This window comes from Neoarius graeffei, chromosome 21 (assembly GCF_027579695.1).
Source record: "Neoarius graeffei isolate fNeoGra1 chromosome 21, fNeoGra1.pri, whole genome shotgun sequence".
NCBI classification, from domain to species: domain Eukaryota; kingdom Metazoa; phylum Chordata; class Actinopteri; order Siluriformes; family Ariidae; genus Neoarius; species Neoarius graeffei.
In genome coordinates, this window is record NC_083589.1 from 32382101 (window position 1) to 32401630 (window position 19530).

General features: G+C 42.6%; 1 protein-coding gene across 1 annotated transcript in view; it reads left to right on the top strand.

The window, feature by feature from the left end:
• The first annotated feature begins 687 nt into the window (after positions 1–687).
• Positions 688–19530, top strand: part of LOC132869956 (uncharacterized) — a 102253-nt gene continuing 83410 nt past the window's right edge. Inside the window, 7 exon segments of the mRNA XM_060903521.1 lie at positions 688–1889; positions 1891–2148; positions 4263–4388; positions 4390–4734; positions 4736–5747; positions 5749–6305; positions 6419–6800. Coding sequence (XP_060759504.1) covers positions 688–1889; positions 1891–2148; positions 4263–4388; positions 4390–4734; positions 4736–5747; positions 5749–6305; positions 6419–6800 — 3882 coding nt within the window.

Genomic DNA, 19530 nt, shown 5'->3' on the forward strand with positions numbered 1-19530 from the left:
CCTTACTGGAAGCCAGGAGTGAGGCAATCTGGTGGGAATGAGAGGGCTTACCTGGAGGTGTTAGGGGTCGCAGTCATTCTGTCCCTTCTGTCTTCGGTGCCCAGTGTGTTGTCCAGGGCAGTGGCCAGGTAGGCGTTAGAAACTCAAGCCTCTGAGCTGCGTGATATGAGGGAAATGCTCAAGTTGCAGCAGGAGCAGTTGAACCAACTGACTCAGAGCATTTCTTATCTGCAGGCCTCTCAGCAGCATAGCTGAACAGCTTTTTGTGGTCCCATAATCTGTAGGCGATGTCAGCAACCCGGTCACATCACTAGTGAGTGTGATGGAGCTCATGTGCCTACTTGCACCCAGTCCCTTACCAGCCTCTCAGCCTGGTAGGCCCTTCCACTCTGCCCAGGTGCTGGGAAACTAGCACCCGTGAAGCTGCAGAGCCACAGTTTGGAGGGGGCAGCTATTGGCTCAGGTACAGGTGACCAGAGGTGGAAAAACCCGGGTGCAGAAAGTAAAAACCCTGCCACATTTTTGCTCCAGCCAATTCAATGAACCAGCTGATCCTAATTACCACATCCCCTAAGCCAGGTTGATGAGCTAATTGGTGAAATCACCTGTGTTGAGAGCACAGGCAGAAGGAAAACCTAAGCAGGACTTTTACTTTGTCAATCCAGTTTTTCCACCTCTGCAGGTGACATGGAAGTGTCCAAGCTCATGTCATCTTGTCCTCACTTAAGTGTGAGCTTGGGAGGGGTTGCGGTCTCATGTCTGGTGGATATAGGGTCTATGGTGTCGACTATCACAGAGGGCTTTTTTCACCAGCAGTTTGAGCCCTGGGGCCAAGAGCGGCTCAAATCTTGTCATTGGCTGCAGCTCAGAGCAGCCAATGGCCTGGTTATTCCTTATATAGGTTACTTAGAGTTGGATGTGGAGATCTGTGGTAAGCTATTGCCAGCTTGTGGGATTTTGGTGTTCAAGGACCCCCCTGGTGGTGTGTCTTTACAGGTCCCTGGGGTTCTAGGGATGAATGTCATCTGCAGGTGCTATGGGGAACTCTTTGGGCAGCATGGCTTGGCTTTGTTCGATCTGCTGGTGGTGTCTGAGGCACCCAAGCTTGTCACACAGGCCCTCCAAATTTGCCATGAAGCCAGTGTTGTGACTGATCAGGGAGCAGGGAGAGTCAAGGTCCGTGGTAAAAAGGCTTGTCACATCCCAGGTGGCGTGATGAAGATTGTCACGGCCACATGTTCAGAGCAGTACTCTGGCACTACAGTGCTGTTTCAGTCCCTAGACTCTGGCCTGCCTGCCAGCCTTCTTGCTTCTCCTGCCCTGGTACCGGTGGTATGGGGCACAGCCTACATTCCCATTGTAAATGTAGGATCTTTAGATGTGCTGCTCTACCCCCATGCTGTTGTTGGGACCTTAGAGGAGGTATGGGTGGTAAGTCTACCTGCTGGTGTCACTGAGGTGCCACCTGTGGTGGCTATGGTGGCTTCTCAGTCTGTTTCCCTACCAGTGCAGGATCAGATAGCAGGCTTGGAGTTGGGTCATTTGCCGGTGGAAGCACAGGGTGAGGTGAGAGCACTTTTGAGTCAGTTTGGGTCTGTCTTTTCAGCCCATGACGGGGACCTAGGTTGTACTGATCTGATTTCCCATGAGATCCTGCTCTTAGATGATGTCCCTGTGCAGCAACTGTATCGCCGGATTCCCCCATCAGAGTATGAGGTCGTTAAAGACCACATTAATCAGCTGCTCAGTGCGCAGGTTATTAGGGAGATCAGCAGTCCCCATGCCTCTCCAATTGTGCTGGTCAAAAAGAAGGACGGCAGTCTTCGTATGTGCATGGATTATAGGCTCCTCAACAGTAAAACCAGGAAGGATGCCTTTCCATTCCCCAACTGATGAGTCCTTAGATGCCTTGACCGGAGCTCGTTGGTTCTCCACCATGGACCTGGCAAGTGGGTACAATCAGGTCCCTATGGCAGAGTCTGACTGTTCCAAGATGACTTTTTGTACCCCCTTTGGTCTTTTTGAGTGGAACCGCATGCCCTTCGGGCTTTGCAATGCTCCCAGCACCTTCCAGAGGTTGATGCAGTGGATCTTTGGTGACCAGCAGAGCCAATCCCTGCTGCTCTACCTGGATGACATTGTGGTTTTCTCCTCAACCATTGTCTGTGAAGATTCTCAGTCATCCAGGTCATAGTAACTGTGGGTGGGAAAAGAGAGCAACTGGACTTGCTTGAAGATTCTTGAAGACGTTTGACCTCTCATCCGAAAGGCTTCTTCAGTTTTGTCTGACTAGTAGGGCGTATCAGGTATTTATCCTCTCATGGATGAAAAGCTCATCTAAGGTGTCATTGAGTCATCCTGTTGGTGTGGGTCACTGGGGGCTGGATGTGAACAGCCTCAAGAGTCATTGGGTGATCAATGGATTGCCCATTAAGGTGATCAATGGAATGTTGATTCTCTGAATCAACCTGAAATGAGCGTCCTTTGTTGTTAAGATGAAGATAGATAGCAGAGTCCTGACCTGAGGAACTGGCTCTCCTGTGTTGAGCCATATGCCTGTGACGCGGTTGTTTTGTTTCCCCAATATACGAGTCTGTGCATTCCTCACTGCACTGAATTGCATACACTATGTTGTCCTGTTTGTGTCTGGCTATTCTGTCCTTAGGGTGGACCAGTTTCTGCTTCAGGGTGTTACTGGGTCTGAAATGTACCGGAATGTTGTGTTTGTAGAAGAGCCCCCTGAGTTTCTCAGATAGACCAGAAATGTAGGGAATGACAATGTTCTTGCATTTGTTCCTGTTATCCTCCTTGCCTGTTATGTTCCTTTTTCTGCTCTTGAAGAAAGACCAGTTGGGATACCCACAGTTCTGAAGTGCTTTCTTGATGTGATTCTGCTCCTTCTCTTTTCCCTCTACCGTTGTAGGGATGCTCCGAGCCCTGTGTTGCAAGGTCCTAATGACCCCCAATTTGTGTTCCAGTGGGTGGTGAGAGTTGAAGAGTAGGTACTGGTCTGTGTGTGTGGGGGGGGGGGGTTCTGGTAGACCTCGATGCTAAGACTTCTGTCTTGTCTAATGTGTACATCACAATCCAAGAAGGCTAGATTATTCCCACTGACCTCCTCCCGAGTGAAATTGATGTTGATATCCACTGCATTGAAGTGCTTAGAGAAGGCTTCCACTTCATGGGTTTTGATTCAGATATGTGGATGACACCTGAGTTAAAATCAAAACCCATGAAGTGGAAGCCTTCTCTAGGCACATCAATGCAGTGGATATCAACATCAATTTCACTCGGGAGGACGTCAGTGGGAATAATCTAGCCTTCTTGGATTGTGATGTACACATTAGACAAGACAGAAGCCTTAGCATCGAGGTCTACCAGAACCCCCCCCACACAGACCAGTACCTACTCTTCGACTCTCACCACCCACTGGAACTGGGCAAGGAGGATAACAGGAACAAATGCAAGAACATTGTCATTCCCTACATTTCTGGTCTATCTGAGAAACTCAGGAGGATCTTCTACAAACACAACATTCCGGTACATTTCAGACCCAGTAACACCCTGAAGCAGAAACTGGTCCACCCTAAGGACAGAATAGCCAGACACAAACAGGACAACATAGTGTATGCAATTCAGTGCAGTGAGGAATGTATGGACTCGTATATTGGGGAAACAAAACAACTGCTTCACAGGCGTATGGCTCAACACAGGAGAGCCAGTTCCTCAGGCCAGGACTCTGCTGTCTACCTTCATCTTAACAACAAAGGACACTCATTACAGGATTGCAACATACGCATTTTAGCCAGAGAGGATCGTTGGTATGAGCGAGGAGTTAAAGAAGCCATTTTTATCAACCTGGAATGGCCATCACTGAACAGAGGTGGGGGTCTAAGACATCATTCATCAGCCACCTACAATGCAGTCCTTGGCACACTTCCCAGACAGCTGAATGCACACCAAAACCCAGCTGTTTTCAGTGACTCACAAGAGGACAGAGAAAATCAGCATTCCATTGATCACCTTAACAGGCAATCCATTGATCACCCTAATGACTCTCGAGGCCGTTCACATCCAGCCCCCAGTGACCCACACCAACAGGATGACTCAACGACACCTTAGATGAGCTTTTCATCCATGAGAGGCTAAATATCTGATACTCCCTACTAGTCAGACAGAACTGAAGAAGCCTTTCAGATGAGAGGTGAAACGTCTTCAAGAATCTTCAAGCAAGTCCAGTTGCTCTCTTTTACCACCTACAACTCATCAACCATTGAAAAACATCTGGAGAGGTTGGGTGTGGTGCTGGGGTGTCTGCAGCACGAAGGGCTAAAGGTGAAGCTCAATAAGTTTGCCTTCTTCCAGCGGGAAGTGCCTTATTTGGGGCATAATTTCCGACCAAGGTGTCTCTACAGACCCCAGCAAGGTCGAGGCGGTCTCCCACTGGCCATTTCCTACCACTCTCTCAGAGCTGCGCTCCTTTCTTGGTTTTGCCAGCTATTACCACCGCTTTGTAGAGGGTTTTGCAAAGCTGGCTGCACCCCTGCATAAGCTGGTGGTAGAGCTGGCTGGTCACAAGTCCAAGTGGTTAGATAGCGCAGTCTCTGGTTGTTGGACAGCGGAGTGTCACCTTAGCTTCGAGGCATTGAAAACCAGACTCATCTCTGCACCGGTGCTGGCATATGCTGACTTCATCCTCCCATTTATTTTGGAAGTGGATGCCAGCTATGGTGGTCTTGTCACAAGAACAGGATGGTAAGGTTAGTCCCACAGCCTATGCGAGCCATGGTTTGAGGCCCACTGAGCGCAATATGCACAACTATAGCTCCATGAAGTTGGAGTTTTTGGCGCTCAAGTGGGCAATGACGGAAAAGTTCAGGGAGTATCTGTTGGGCCACAAATGTATTGTTTACACTGACGACAACCCCTTGAGTCACCTGCCATCTGCCAAGCTCGGGGCCACCGAACAACATTGGGCAGCCCAACTTGCTTCCTTTGATTTTGAAGTGAAGTACCGTTCGGGTCGAAGCAATAAGATGGCTGGTGCTCTGTCTCGTCGGCATCCCCCTGAACCACAGGACATGCAAACCATGGTCTGTGGCACACTACTCCCTCAACCCTTGCAGCAGGCCTTGCAGGTGGACAAAGTAGAGGCAACACAAGCCACTGTTGCAGTCTTGTCCCATCATCTCCCATCTGATCTCGCCATGCTCCAGCACACTGACCCCGTCACTCAGGAGGTGTTGGTTTTCTGGACACATAAATGGTGTCCAGATAGAGAGGAGCAGAAGCATTTATTGCAGGCAGCCTTGGTCTTGCTTCGACAGTGGGATCGCCTGGTTGAGAGGAATGGTGTGTTGTATTGCCAGGTTTTCAGGCCAGGTGGGGCTGAGGTGATGTTTCAGTTGTTGTTGCCTGTGGCATTAAAAACAGAGGTGCTGACTGAGGTCCACCAGGGGCATGGCCATCAGGGGGTTAAGAGGACTTTGGAGCTTTTACGCCAGCGGTGTTACTGGCTAGGGATGTCGGCTGAGGTAATGCAGTGGTGTCTGGCATGTGAGATGTGCCAGGTGGCCAAGGTGGGTCAACCAGCCACTCGTAGTTACATGGGACACCTGTTGGCTTCTCGGCCTAACGAGATTCTGGCCATTGATTTTACCATTATGGAGTCCAGCCATAATGGGATGGAAGACGTTCTTGTCATGACTGACATTTTTAGTAAGTACACATGGGCTGTCCCCACCCTGTGATCAGCAAGCTGCCACTGTAGCTCAAGTCCTGGTCTCGGAGTGGTTCTCGAGATTCAGTGTTCCAGCCCGGATACACTCAGATCAGGGGCGGAGCTTTGAGAGCTCCCTCATTCAGCAGCTGTGTGGTCTCTATGGTATCGAGAAGTCTTGCACCATGCCATACCATCTTTCTGGGAATGGGCAATGTGAGCGTTTCAATAGAACGTTTCACGATCTGCTGCGTACCTTGCCTGTGACCTGAAAGTGTGACTGGAGTTCCTGTCTGCCCCAGGTCTTGTATGCCTATAATACCACCCTGCATCAGGTAACTGGTGAGTCTCCTTTTCTTCTGATGTTTGGTCAGGAGCCGAGACTCCCCATTGATTTCCTGCTAGGCAGAGTTCAGGATCCTGTTGGTGGCTATGTGCATGAGTGGGTTCAGGAGCACCAGACTCGCTTGCAGATAGCGTTCGAGGGAGCTCGTGACCAGTTGAAGGCTGCTGTGGAGCGTCGTAAGAAAAACCACGACCAACATGTTCGAGATGTTCCCTTGAAGGAGGGCCAGTTGGTGTGGTTGTGAGACCTTGGTATACGGGGGTGCCACAAGATGCAGGATCAGTGGGCCTTGGTCATGTATCGTGTCTTAAGGTCACCGAGGGAAGGGGGATCAGTTTACACCATTGCCCCAGGGATGACCCAACCAGAGCCAGACAGGTCCATCGATCTCTGTTGAAGGCTGTGTTAGGGGTCAGTTCTCCAGGTGGTGCCATCATTCCCTCTCCGCCTCTTCCTGCGCAGCCTCAATCAGAGGACGAGCTGTCTTTTGATGGTGATTGGTTGATGTTGGGGTCTGAGAACCCGTTGCCCATTCCTGTTCAGGCCGAAGCAGTGACTCAAACCACTCCTTGGCAGCTGGTTCCCCCATCTGACTCAGTCTCCGTCGTGCCATCTTTGTCTGTGGATCCGGTGACAGGTACTTCTTCTTCTCTCCCTGTTCTGGAAGAAGCTGCTGTCCGTCGGACTGCTAGGTCAACTGCAGGTCATCACTCCAACGTCCACCTCTATGAGGCTGTACGAGGAGGTGTTAATCCTCCTGGCCCTGTGTTGAACACAGTTGCCACACTATTTAGGCCTTGAAGTTAATGTTAGGCCTCTTTTTGGTTATTCCATCATCGGGACGACGATTCAATTACTGGGGGCAGATTGTGGCAGTGTGCAGTGATTTGTCCTAGTGACATTCAGCTGGGTTCCGATCCCAGCCAATCACTGCATGAGAATGCTGCATAAAGGTGAGCAGAGAGCACCTGTCTGCCTCTCGCTTGCCAGAGGCTGGGTTACGTCCCGTCCCGGCGTCTTCCACTTCCACTTTCGTGTGGCAACAGATGCTCGCTTGGGTGTTGCTGCTGGCAGCATGCTGCTCACTGCTCCTTATGCCTCTCACTGTTTGCTGCTGGTAGCTCTCGTGTAGCATCACTCCCTCCGCTCCACGCTGTGTTGTCCTTGACTGCCTGACCGAGTAAAGGTAGTCTAGCAGCGGCATAAAGCCGGCAACCCTGTGAGAAACCACTGCTGCTTTGCCTTAAGTTGTTTTGCTTTGCATTACTTTGTTTCATGTTACTTTGCACCACGTTGCGCTGCTTCGCTTTGTCTTGCATCGGGCATGCACGGCCTTGCCACGGCCGACTTGGCTTCTGGTTGCCTTGCCTGACGCTGACTATTCAGCTGGCCAGTTGCTTCCATGGCTTGCCGGTGCTCCCCAGGTGAAGCTGTGGCTCAGTAATGCTGTCTTTTAATTAAGTCAAGCCATGTCTTATCTGTGTGTGTGTGTGTGTGTGTGTGTGTACGTGTATGTGAGAGAACAGCGTGGTGATTTAGTTATTCTGTTCCTTTGTTATTTGTGTTTGTTTGTCTATTGGTACATTCCTTATTTTCTTTGGTAATAATTGGTTTTGTTGTAACCTGGAATTGGGATTAATTTGTTAATTTGTGTTTATTTAGGTTATTGGATTCTGCATTTCAATTGATTCTGTAGATTTTGGTTAATCATTTGATTTGTTAATGTGTTTTCTTCTGGTTTTTGTTTAAATTAAATTTTTTGATTTTTTTCTTTGTTATTAAATAGTTTTGTTTTCATTTTTAACCCGTTGCTCTCTGCTCCCCCCCAATTCAGGTGCCGAGTCTACGGTGGTGGATTGGTGTCCCGGTGATGGTGTTCCCCTTGTGTTGTGTTTTGCATGTCGGGTGGTTTTTGCTTCCTATTTAGTTGCTTCATGTGTGGTGTTCCTGGGATTCCCCTTTTTATTTGCACCGTCTGGCACCATGAGTCTCAGCCCTGATTGGCTTTCCCTTGATTGTCCCAGAGCGAGTGATATTTTATTCTTTTTAAAACAAAAATTAACTTGTTAATAATAAAATTTGTATTTTTGTATTCTTGAACTGCCATCTCTGTCTCACTTGCTAACGAACCTAAGTGCCCTTTTTGTGTTTCTTTTGGGGGTTATCATATCCAAAATATTTCCCTGGGTGAAATTCCCAGGGTGGCGTTGTCTGGCAACAAATTAAATCCTTTACACTGTCCTAATCCATACTTTACGCCTCGTGCACACTAGCTTGATCTTACATAATGGTACTTTATGCATTTCATTAATATGCCATTCACAAAACTAAGGGATTCATTATCACAGTGTTGGTTTCTGTTGGCCGTTGTGGACTTTATTTTACTTATGAATGGGATAAACTTTGATTTACATTGGAGCAGATTATTAAAATAAATAAATATACGTTTGATACTTTGTTAACATTAGTTATGGTGTATTAATCCTGAAGTTCATGGTTGGAACAATTAAAACAGAATAATGGCAGTGTTTGTGTAGTGTTTGCATGATCTCTTATCAGACTCTTAGCAGTGCATTATAATAAAACAAAGGATGTGCTGTAGAACGCAACAAAATTAAACCAATGATACAATGGTGGGTGGCACGGTGGTGTAGTGGTTAGCGCTGTCGCCTCACAGCAAGAAGGTTCGGGTTCGTGGCCGGCGAGGGCCTTTCTGTGCAGAGTTTGCATGTTCTCCCCGTGTCCGCGTGGGTTTCCTCTGGGTGCTCCGGTTTCCCCCACAGTCCAAAGACATGCAGGTTAGGTTAACTGGTGGCTCTAAATTGACCGTAGGTGTGAATGTGAGTGTGAATGGTTGTCTGTGTCTATGTGTCAGCCCTGTGATGACCTGGCGACTTGTCCAGGGTGTACCCCACCTTTTGCCTGTAGTCAGCTGGGATAGGCTCCAGCTTGCCTGCGACCCTGTAGAACAGGATAAAGCGGCTAGAGATGATGAGATGAGATGAGATACAGTGGTGATTGAAAGATTTTGAACCCTTTAGAATTTTCTATATTTCTGCATAAATATGACCTAAAACAACATCAGATTTTCACACAAGTCCTAAAAGTAGATAAAGAGAACCCAGTTAAACAAATGAGACAAAAATATTATAATTGGTCATTTATTTATTGAGGAAAATGATCCAATATTACATATCTGTGAGTGGCAAAAGTATGTGAACCTCTAGGATTAGCAGTTAATTTGAAGGTGAAAATAGAGTCAGGTGTTTACAATCAATGGGATGACAATCAGGTGTGAGTGGGCACCCTGCTTTATTTAAAGAACAGGGATCTATCAAAGTCTGATCTTCACAACACATATTTGTGGAAGTGTATCATGGCACGAACAAAGGAGATTTCTGAGGACCTCAGAAAAAGCGTTCTTTTTGATTAATTGATTGATTGCTTCATTCCGAACAGTAAAGAAGAAAGATATTAAAAATAAAATAAAAAAAAAGTAAAATAAAAAATGCAATAATCAAAACATCATCATCATAAACAAACAGAATAGTGTAGCCACAAGGCAGTAACATAATAATGTTCAGAAAGGATTAGGAAGAAGTAAATAACTTATCAAATCCTAACCCTCTATACCACCGCTAATCAAACGTCACTTTCCGCCATAATAAACTATATATACACAAAAGAAAACAAAAGCAACAAGCAAAAAAGAAAACATACCAACATACCAAGACATACCAACATGGTATAATATCAATCAAATCATATATACTGTACAGAAACTTATGCATATATACACACAATACATATATACAGTACATACATATGCACATACCTATAACTATACACAAAATACAAGAAGACCAGTCACAGACTTACTCTCAATTTCATCATCACCTATATAGTCTGCCTGTCCTCATTCTCATATATTTTTAGTAACATGTTTGTATATAATTTTTTAAACAGTTTTATGCTGGTGCTATTTTTGAGCTCGTTATCCAGACCATTCCACAACTGCACCCCACAGACTGTTATGCACATACTTTTCATAGTTGTTCTAACATTTTCTCTCTTAAAATTCATTTCCCCTCTCAGGTTATACCCACCCTGCCTTTCCATAAACATATTTTGTACCTCACCCGGAAGAAGGTTATGTCTTGCTTTATACATAATTTGTGCAGTCTTGTGTTTGACCAGATCAGGGAATTTCAGAGTGTGTGCTTTTACGAATAATGTGTTTGTATGCTCAAGATATCCCGTATTATTGACGATTCTTATTGCTCTTTTTTGTAATGTGCATAATGGTTATAGGTTAGATTTATAGGTATTACCCCATATCTCCACACAGTAGCTCAGATATGGAAGTATGAGTGCATTATACAGAGTATGTAGTGATTTATAGTCCAGAATGTGTCTTGATTTCCCCAAACTTTTCATCAGGCTGGAAAAGTTTACAAAACCATCTCTAAAGAGTTTGGACTCCAACAATCCACAGTCAGATAGATTGTGTACAAATGGAGGCTATTCAAGACCATTGTTACCCTCCCCAGGAGTGGTCGACCAACAAAGATCACTCCAAGAGCAAGGCATGTAATAGTCGGTGAGGTCACCAAGGACCCCAGGGTAACTTCTAAGCAACTGAAGGCCTCTCTCACATTGGCTAATGTTAATGTTCATGAGTCCACCATCAGGAGAACACTGAACAACAATGGTGTGCATGGCAGGGTTGCAAGGAGAAAGTGACTGCTCTCCAAAAACAACATTGCTGCTCATCTGCAGTTTGCTAAAGATCATGTGGACAAGCCAAAAGGCTATTGGAAAAAAATGTTTTGAGGACAGATGAGACCAAAATAGAACTTTTTGGTTTAAATGAGAAGTATTATGTTTGGAGAAAGGAAAACACTGCATTCCAGCATAAGACCCTCATCCCATCTGTGAAACATGGTGGTGGTAGTATCATGGTTTGGGCCTGTTTTGCTGCAACTGGGCCAGGACAGCTTGCCATCATTGATGGAACAATGAATTCTGAATTATACCAGTGAATTCTAAAGGAAAATGTCAGGACAGCTGTCCATGAACTGAATCTCAAGAGAAGGTGGGTCATGCAGCAAGACAACGACCCTAAACACACACGTTGTTCTACCAAAGAATGGTTAAAGAAGAATAAAGTTAATGTTTTGGAATGGCCAAGTCAAAGTTCTGATCTTAATCCAATCGAAATGTTGTGGAAGGACCTGAAGTGAGCAGTTCATGCGAGGAAACCCACCAACATCCCAGAATTGAAGCTGTTCTGTACAGATGAATGGGCTAAAATTCCTCCAAGCCGGTGTGCAGGACTGATCAACAGTTACCGGAAACATTTATTTGCAGTTATTGCTGCACAAGGGGGTCACACCAGGACTTGTGTGAAAATCTGATGATGTTTTAGGTCATATTTATGCAGAAATATAGAAAATTCTAAAGGGTTCACAAACTTTCAAGCACCACTGTATATGTGAGGTAGTTAGCAAGCAGTTAGCTATACCTAACTTAGCAAATGTTTTTGATATTATGCTATGGGAATGGTTTTAATTTGCATAATTTAAAATATTCATAATTTTCATATACTGTAATTGTATATTCTTCCACTTTTATGAGTAATAGTGATGTACTCAGGTTACCTTTAGTACTTTTAGGCTACTATCACACTGTCTTGTATCTTGCCATGTAAGCAGCGTGTGGGTCAAATGCCAAGAAATGAGGGGTATTTTGTTGAAAATTAAAGTCCTGTGATGTACACAGCTTATGTGTGACGTTTCTGTGGCATTCCTGTGGCGTACCTGGGGTTTGTATGGGGTCCAAGGGATGTAAAGTTATGGCGTATGATGTGTTGCCACGGCGTAACGATTTTGTTGCTTTCGTTGGTGTGGTGTTTCGTTTTTACATGTGATTTTGCCGCTGCATACCTGCGGCATATCTGCGGCGTTCACAGGTGGGTATAAAAGGGCGCCCCACGCTGCTTTCGTTGTCATTCATCACAGTCAAGAAAGCATCATTCCAGTGAAGAAGTCAGGACCCAAGAAGGGCAAAAAGAAGAGAGAAGACATCAGCTGCATCCACCCAGCCAGCCCCGGAGCCACCTTCATCAGACACTGAAGTCATTCCAGAGAGCCAGCCACAGCCTGAGCCTGAGCCAGAAGCCCAGTCTACTAAAGCATTCACACAGCATAATAGGTGTTTGAGCAACATTCCCGCTGCATCACTGCTGTGTAGCTTTCGTTTTTATGGCGTACACGTGATGTATGTGTGACGTATCAAAGATGCTACATATGCGCTATGGATTTTTAAGTGTGGACTTAAAAATACGCTGCTCCCTGGCATACAAGGAGATCGTGTTATGCATCCTAGAGTATTAGCTACGTAAACTGGCGATGCTATGATGTTCTTTTTTTACTGCCACGTATCCTGATACGCCATGCTGAAACGTCAATGTGTGAACCAAGTGTTAATAATTGAGCATTAAAAAGAACTTGCTTTTCTTTGATACATAGATTATATTAACGACATAAAAGATGATCAGTACACAATTATTAGTGCATGATGTGACATTTTCTCCATGAGAGCCATGTGTCTTTAGTCACATTTTGATCACGTGATTTGAGGAAAATCCCCTGTAGGAAATGTCATACAATGATTTAATGTATAGGTTACAGGTTGAACATCTTTTTAAAGTTATTTTCCTGATGTCTTTCAAATAACAAGGGGTTAATCCTGAATATTTTCCTAATATTCATTACACTTGCATAAACATTGAAATAGTCCCAGTGAAATCAAACCACCTTCAAATCTTTTCCCTGACTGACTATATTGAGTTTTATCCTCTTGATGCTTTTTTTTTTCTGCAAGCAGAGTGACGGTTCTGGTACTCCATGTGTGTCCTAGCCTCCTAAAGTCAGAGTGTTGGAGACTGAGTTCTAGCTCAGACATGCTCTCTGCATGGTATTGATTGCTTTACCCCCTACTGATGGACTTTTAATACCAAATGCTTGCATCTGCCACATTTTTCTCTCTTAATCTTTCTCTTACTCTTCTATCACTCACATGCGACAGAAAAAAAGGCCTAGGCTTAGATAAAATAAGGCATAGGGTTAGCTAAGATCATTAGCTAGCTAACATTAGTCTGCTTTTTTCCCTAATAGGAATAAGTTACTTGTTTTCTGACTACTTATTGAAATAATTGTTGATAACATAATGCATTGTGAGTAAACAGCAAGTCTCGACATATATTCAGCTAAATACAAACATGAACATAATTAAGTAGGTATAGTAACAGAATTAAAGCAAAGCTTGATAATTGATACCCTACAATATCTATGCTAAAACTGAACAGTTTGAAATGACAACCATAACTAATGATAGCTATCAAATACTTTCTCAGGACAGGACTGTGTACCTTCAACACAAAGACAGGAAGCAGAGAGATGAATATTACTGAAAGGACAGGGGGATGAGTAAATATGCGAAATAAAATCATCATAGATCTGTTGGGGAGGCTGGAGACAAGTTTCCAGCTTTTGTAGATTGTGTGAAATTCTTTGCAGGTTGCATCACATTCATATTGCATTAGAGAGGCTTTACCTCTTATACCCTCTTACCACAACATTAGTTTCTCAGCTTGTCACATATACCGGCCTTCAGGCTTCACTTTTTCTGTCATTACATTTGAGGGGAGACATGAGACATTATGTTGTGAGACTTGGGACACAAATAAAACACTTAGCTTAATCCTACATGTTTAATTTTTATTTATTATCAAAACTTGTAACATATGAACTGTATGAACAGACAATGCTGGTAGAAAAATGTCAGTTTACCCAAAACCTGACTCGACAAAACAGTTCCAGTCTCAAGAAGGAATGAAATAAGATTAATCCTCATGCAGGGACACGCCCACATTTTTAACAAACATTTTTAAGCAATTTTATATTTGTAAACCACAAGAAAAAAAAAACTGTAACATGATGAACTGTCCCAACTTCTGGGCATTTTGAAAAAAAAAATATTTCAATGTTTTTTTTCCCCCAGAATTGAAATTTAATAAATAATACTATATTTAGTAACTCGAGGCTACATACTTCAATTCATAACAAATCTCCAATTCACCAGAATTACACCAAAGAATGGAGGTAGAGACGAAGGAGAAAATACAGGTTCTTGTTGATAAAAATACTGAACTGTACAAACCTTACTGCAGTGTCCAGGTTCATGGCTCCAAAGGAAGTGAATTACTCTAAGGGTCGACATCTAACTTCTGATATCATCTACAGTGGTGCTTGAAAGTTTGTGAACCTTTTAGAATTTTCTATATTTCTGCATAAATATGACCTAAAACATCATCAGATTTTCACACAAGTCTTAAAAGTAGATAAAGAGAACCCAGTGAAACAAATGAGACAAAAATATTATACTTGGACATTTATTTATTGAGGAAAATGATCCAATATTACATATCTGTGAGTGGCAAAAGTATGTGAACCTCTAGGATTAGCAGCTAATTTGAAGGTGAAATTAGAGTCAGGTGTTTTCAATCAATGAGATGACAATCAGGTGTGAGTGGGCACTCTGTTTTATTTAAAGAACAGGGATCTATCAAAGTGTGATCTTCACAACACATATTTGTGGAAGTGTATCATGGCACGAACAAAGGAGATTTCTGAGGACCTCAGAAAAAGTGTTGTTGATGCTCATCAGTTTGGAAAAGGTTATAAAACCATCTCTAAAGAGTTTGGACTCCACCAATCCACAGTCAGACAGATTGTGTACAAATGGAGGAAATTCATGACCATTGTTACCCTCCCCAGGAGTGGTCGACCAACAAAGATCACTCCAAGAGCAAGGCGTGTAATAATCGGTGAGGTCACAAAGGACCCCAGGGTAACTTCTAAGCAACTGAAGGCCTCTCTCACATTGGCTAATGTTAATGTTCATGAGTCCACCATCAGGAGAACACTGAACAACAATGGTGTGCATGGCAGGGTTGCAAGGAGAAAGCCACTGCTCTCCAAAAAGAACATTGCTGCTCGTCTGCAGTTTGCTAAAGATCACATGGACAAGCCAAAAGGCTATTGGAAAAATGTTTTGTGGACGGATGAGACCAAAATAGAACTTTTTGGTTTAAATGAGAAGCGTTATGTTTGGAGAAAGGAAAACACTGCATTCCAGCATAAGAACCTTATCCCATCTGTGAAACATGGTGGTGGTAGTATCATGGTTTCGGTCTGTTTTGCTGAATCTGGGCCAGGACAGCTTGTCATCATTGATGGAACAATGAATTTTGAATTATATCAATGAATTCTAAAGGAAAATGTCAGGACATCTGTCCATGAATTGAATCTCAAGAGAAGGTGGGTTATGCAGTAAGACAATGACTCTAAGCACACAAGTTGTTCTACCAAAAAATGGTTAAAGAAGAATAAAGTTAATGTTTTGGAAAGGCCAAGTCAAAGTCCTAACCTTAATCCAATCGAAATGTTGTGGAAGGACCTGAAGTGAGCAGTTCATGTGAGGAAACCCACCAACATCCCAGAGTTGAAGCTGTTCTGTACGGAGGAATGGGCTAAAATTCCTCCAAGCCGGTGTGCAGGACTGACCAACAGTTACCAGAAACGTTTAGTTACAGTTATTGCTGCACAAGGGGGTCACAACAGATACTGAAAGCAAAGGTTCACATACTTTTGCCACTCACAGATATGTAATATTGGATCATTTTCCTCAATAAATAAATGACCAAGTATAATATTTTTGTCTCATTTGTTTAACTGGGTTCTCTTTATCTACTTTTAGGACTTGTGTGAAAATCTTATGATGTTTTAGGTCATATTTATGCAGAAATATAGAAAATTCTAAAGGGTTCACAAACTTTCAAGCACCACTGTAAAACCTGATTGGTTGAAATTATTTTATGAGAATACAAACTGTCCCAAGTCTCCCTGCTCTCCCCGATTATTAAATTGACAAAGTGTCCATTTGGGTATTATTCAAATTGTATTCAATTAATACTGTTCAACAAGTTGGCGTACAGAGGAAAAATGACTGAGCAATTTTTCCAGAGTTAAAAGTATTTTCCTCAAAAATAGTTAATTTTGCTCTATTTTGAGTTTAGAGAGTAAAATTTGGAGTTGGAGTGGGAGCAAAATTACAGAGTAATTGTGTAACAGAGTAAGTTGGTTGTGGCTCTGAACTGAGTAAAATAGTACAAGACTTAATTTCAAGACGCAATAAAAAGAGACAAATACCACCACGAAGAGTAAAATATTAACACTGAATTGAGGAGAATTGACTCTGGAAAAACAGCTCGATCAAAAGAGTAATTTTTACTCTTTTCAGAGAGTGACCAAATGTTCTCTGGTGTAGAGTAAAATTTTCTTCAATTTGAATAAATTTTACTTTAAATTTCCTGTGTAGGTATGAATGTTTGTAAAGATATTAAAAACAGGAGTATTGTGCACTGACTTGTCTTCGTGGAGCATTTTAAAATGTACTCATAGCAATATTGCATTACCACGGTCAGGTGTAGGAGATAAAAATGCCTTTAAGACAGTTCCATTGAAAACATTGTAGTAGGTTTCAAACACAAACAGAAATTACATAATCAAATCAAACTGGTTAAATCTCTTCTCAGAGAGTTTTTCCTTCCCACAGTCCCCTTCTGCCTTGTTCATTAAGGATACATTTATAAATTCGTACATGTTTAATTTTATATTCAGAATTTACTTCTGCAAAGCTGCTTTGTTACAATGTACATTGTTAAAAGCATTACACAAATACAAGTGAATTGAATTGGATCCTCTTTCTTAGTTTAAGAGTTGCTAGCTGAAACCATAGTCATTAATTAAACTAAAGGGCATGTTCAATTTGATGTCTCGAGTGGTTAAATATTGATTAATCATAATGATTTGAAATCTGATTTGACCTTTCATGAAGGTCATTTTATCAATCATGTTCTTTTACACATACAGCAATGGAAAAGTGGTCTCTTATTTTTTTCCATAGCTGTGTCTGGCCACCCACGGATTAGCATTTGATCTTGTTCTAAATTATTTCAGCCCTGCCTAGATATTATATTCAGGACCCTGAAGTGAAACTGGACAACAATCATCTCTGAACAGACTGAAAGGTCTGGAACAGCACCTAATAGTTTCACGCTTGTCATTTGACTGGACCTGCATGTCATGAAAGTGTCAAGATGCCATAGTTGTGAATCATACACTGTGATTAAATAGCAAAAAATTCCCCAGCATCTGAAAGGTCTTCAGGAATGAATACAAAAATCAGTTCACTCAGGTCATCCATTCAGGGTTTTTTTTCTTTTTTTTTTTTGGTTTTCCCTTGTTCTTTTTTAGTAATTGATGCATTTTGCTATTTTCATTAGTTGATCTCATGCTGTTGTGTTTACAAGACTGTCACAGGGTTGTCATTTTTGTTTAAGTATTTAATGATAATTGATACCTGTCATATATTAACAGTTTGATAAATACCTGCCTTGATAGAACACTTTAAATCTTAATTTAATTAAGAAAATGTTACACACACACACACACACAGAGTATTGTGCAGAAGTCTTAGGCACATGTACAGAAATGCTTTTGATCAAAAATGGCTGAAAAATAATGCAATGAAATGTTTCAACATTAAAATAAATACTATAAACAGTAATTAGTAAGCCATAATAAATGAAACAAAGTCAATATTTGGTCTGAGACGACCCTTTGCTTTAAAAAAAAAGTAATCTGAGGTCCAATGAGTGCAGTTTTATGCGGAAATGAGCTGTAGGTTTTACTGAGCATCTTACAGAACCAGCCATAGTTCTTCTGGACACTTTGACTCTCACACTCGCTTCTTCATTTTGCCCCAAAACCCAGCAGCCTTCGTTATGTTTTGTTTTTTAATCTGAAAATTGTTCTCTTATGTAATATGCTACTCAGATCCAAGCATTTTTTTCTGTAACATTTAATTTTGTGCTGGAAAACGAACATTTGGACTCTGCAATGTTTTTGTACTGACTCGATAGATAACGTAGAAGTCATCAAATACAAATCTATAAAACACACACAGACATTAAAGTGACTTACTTTTGCATATAACCCAGTAGTGTGTGGTTAAATTAACCCAATGTGTATCTTGTTATATTCTTTATACCCAGCAATGAGTTACAGAAGCGACTCAAACGAGGTTACATTTTTTTTTATCCTGAACCCATGTGGCAGATAGCACATCTAAGAAACAACAATGAGGTGCATGCTTGAGAGGTACTGAGCATGCATGCAATGCCTTGATTGTGTACACGTGGTACTGCGCAAGCTCATAAGGCACGGAATACAGTATATCGAGCAATAAGGAATTGTGTGTACATTGATCAGGCCCATGCAGTAGATAGAACATTCATGAGACATTGAGGCCTATAAAGCATTGATCATACTGCATTTGATTCTGTGGCTGATGGGTCACAGATACAACATCAAGCCTGATGATAGACACTGATATCGCTTCTCCACTTTACAGTGTGGCTTCAAACCAAGTGAATTGGAAGACATTTCAGATTTGTCCTAATGAGGAGATAACGGATTTTGCTTTGATCAAGAGAAGAAAAAAAAAGGTACCCTATGGGTACATGTGGCTACTGCTTATAAATAAAATTGTTTTCTGATACCATGTCCATACAGTAAATATAGCATACAGTGGGGCAAAAAAGTATTTAGTCAGTCACCAATTGTGCAAGTTCTCCCACTTAAAAAGATGAGAGAGGCCTGTAATTTTCATCATAGGTATACCTCAACTATGAGAGACAAAATGAGAAAAAAAAATCCAGAAAATCACATTGTCTGATTTTTAAAGAATTTATTTGCAAATTATGGTGGAAAATAAGTATTTGGTCAATAACAAAAGTTCATCTCAATACTTTGTTGTATACCCTTTGTTGGCAATGACAGAGGTCAAACGTTTTCTGTAAGTCTTCACAAGGTTTTCACACACTGTTGCTGGTATTTTGGCCCATTCCTCCATGCAGATCTCCTCTAGACCAGTGATGTTTTGGGGCTGTCGCTGGGCAGCATGGACTTTCAACTCCCTCCAAAGATTTTCTATGGGGTTGAGATTTGGAGACTGGCTAGGCCACTCCAGGACCTTGAAATGCTTCTTACGAAGCCACTCCTTCATTGCCCGGGCGGTGTGTTTGGGATCATTGTCATGCTGAAAGACCCAGCCACGTTTCACCTTCAATGCCCTTGCTGATGGAAGGAGGTTTTCACTCAAAATCTCACGATACATGGCCCCATTCATTCTTTCCTTTACACGGATCAGTCGTCCTGGTCCCTTTGCAGAAAAACAGCCCCAAAGCATGATGTTTCCACCCCCATGCTTCACAGTAGGTATGGTGTTCTTTGGCTGCAACTCGGCATTCTTTCTCCTCCAAACATGACAAGTTAAG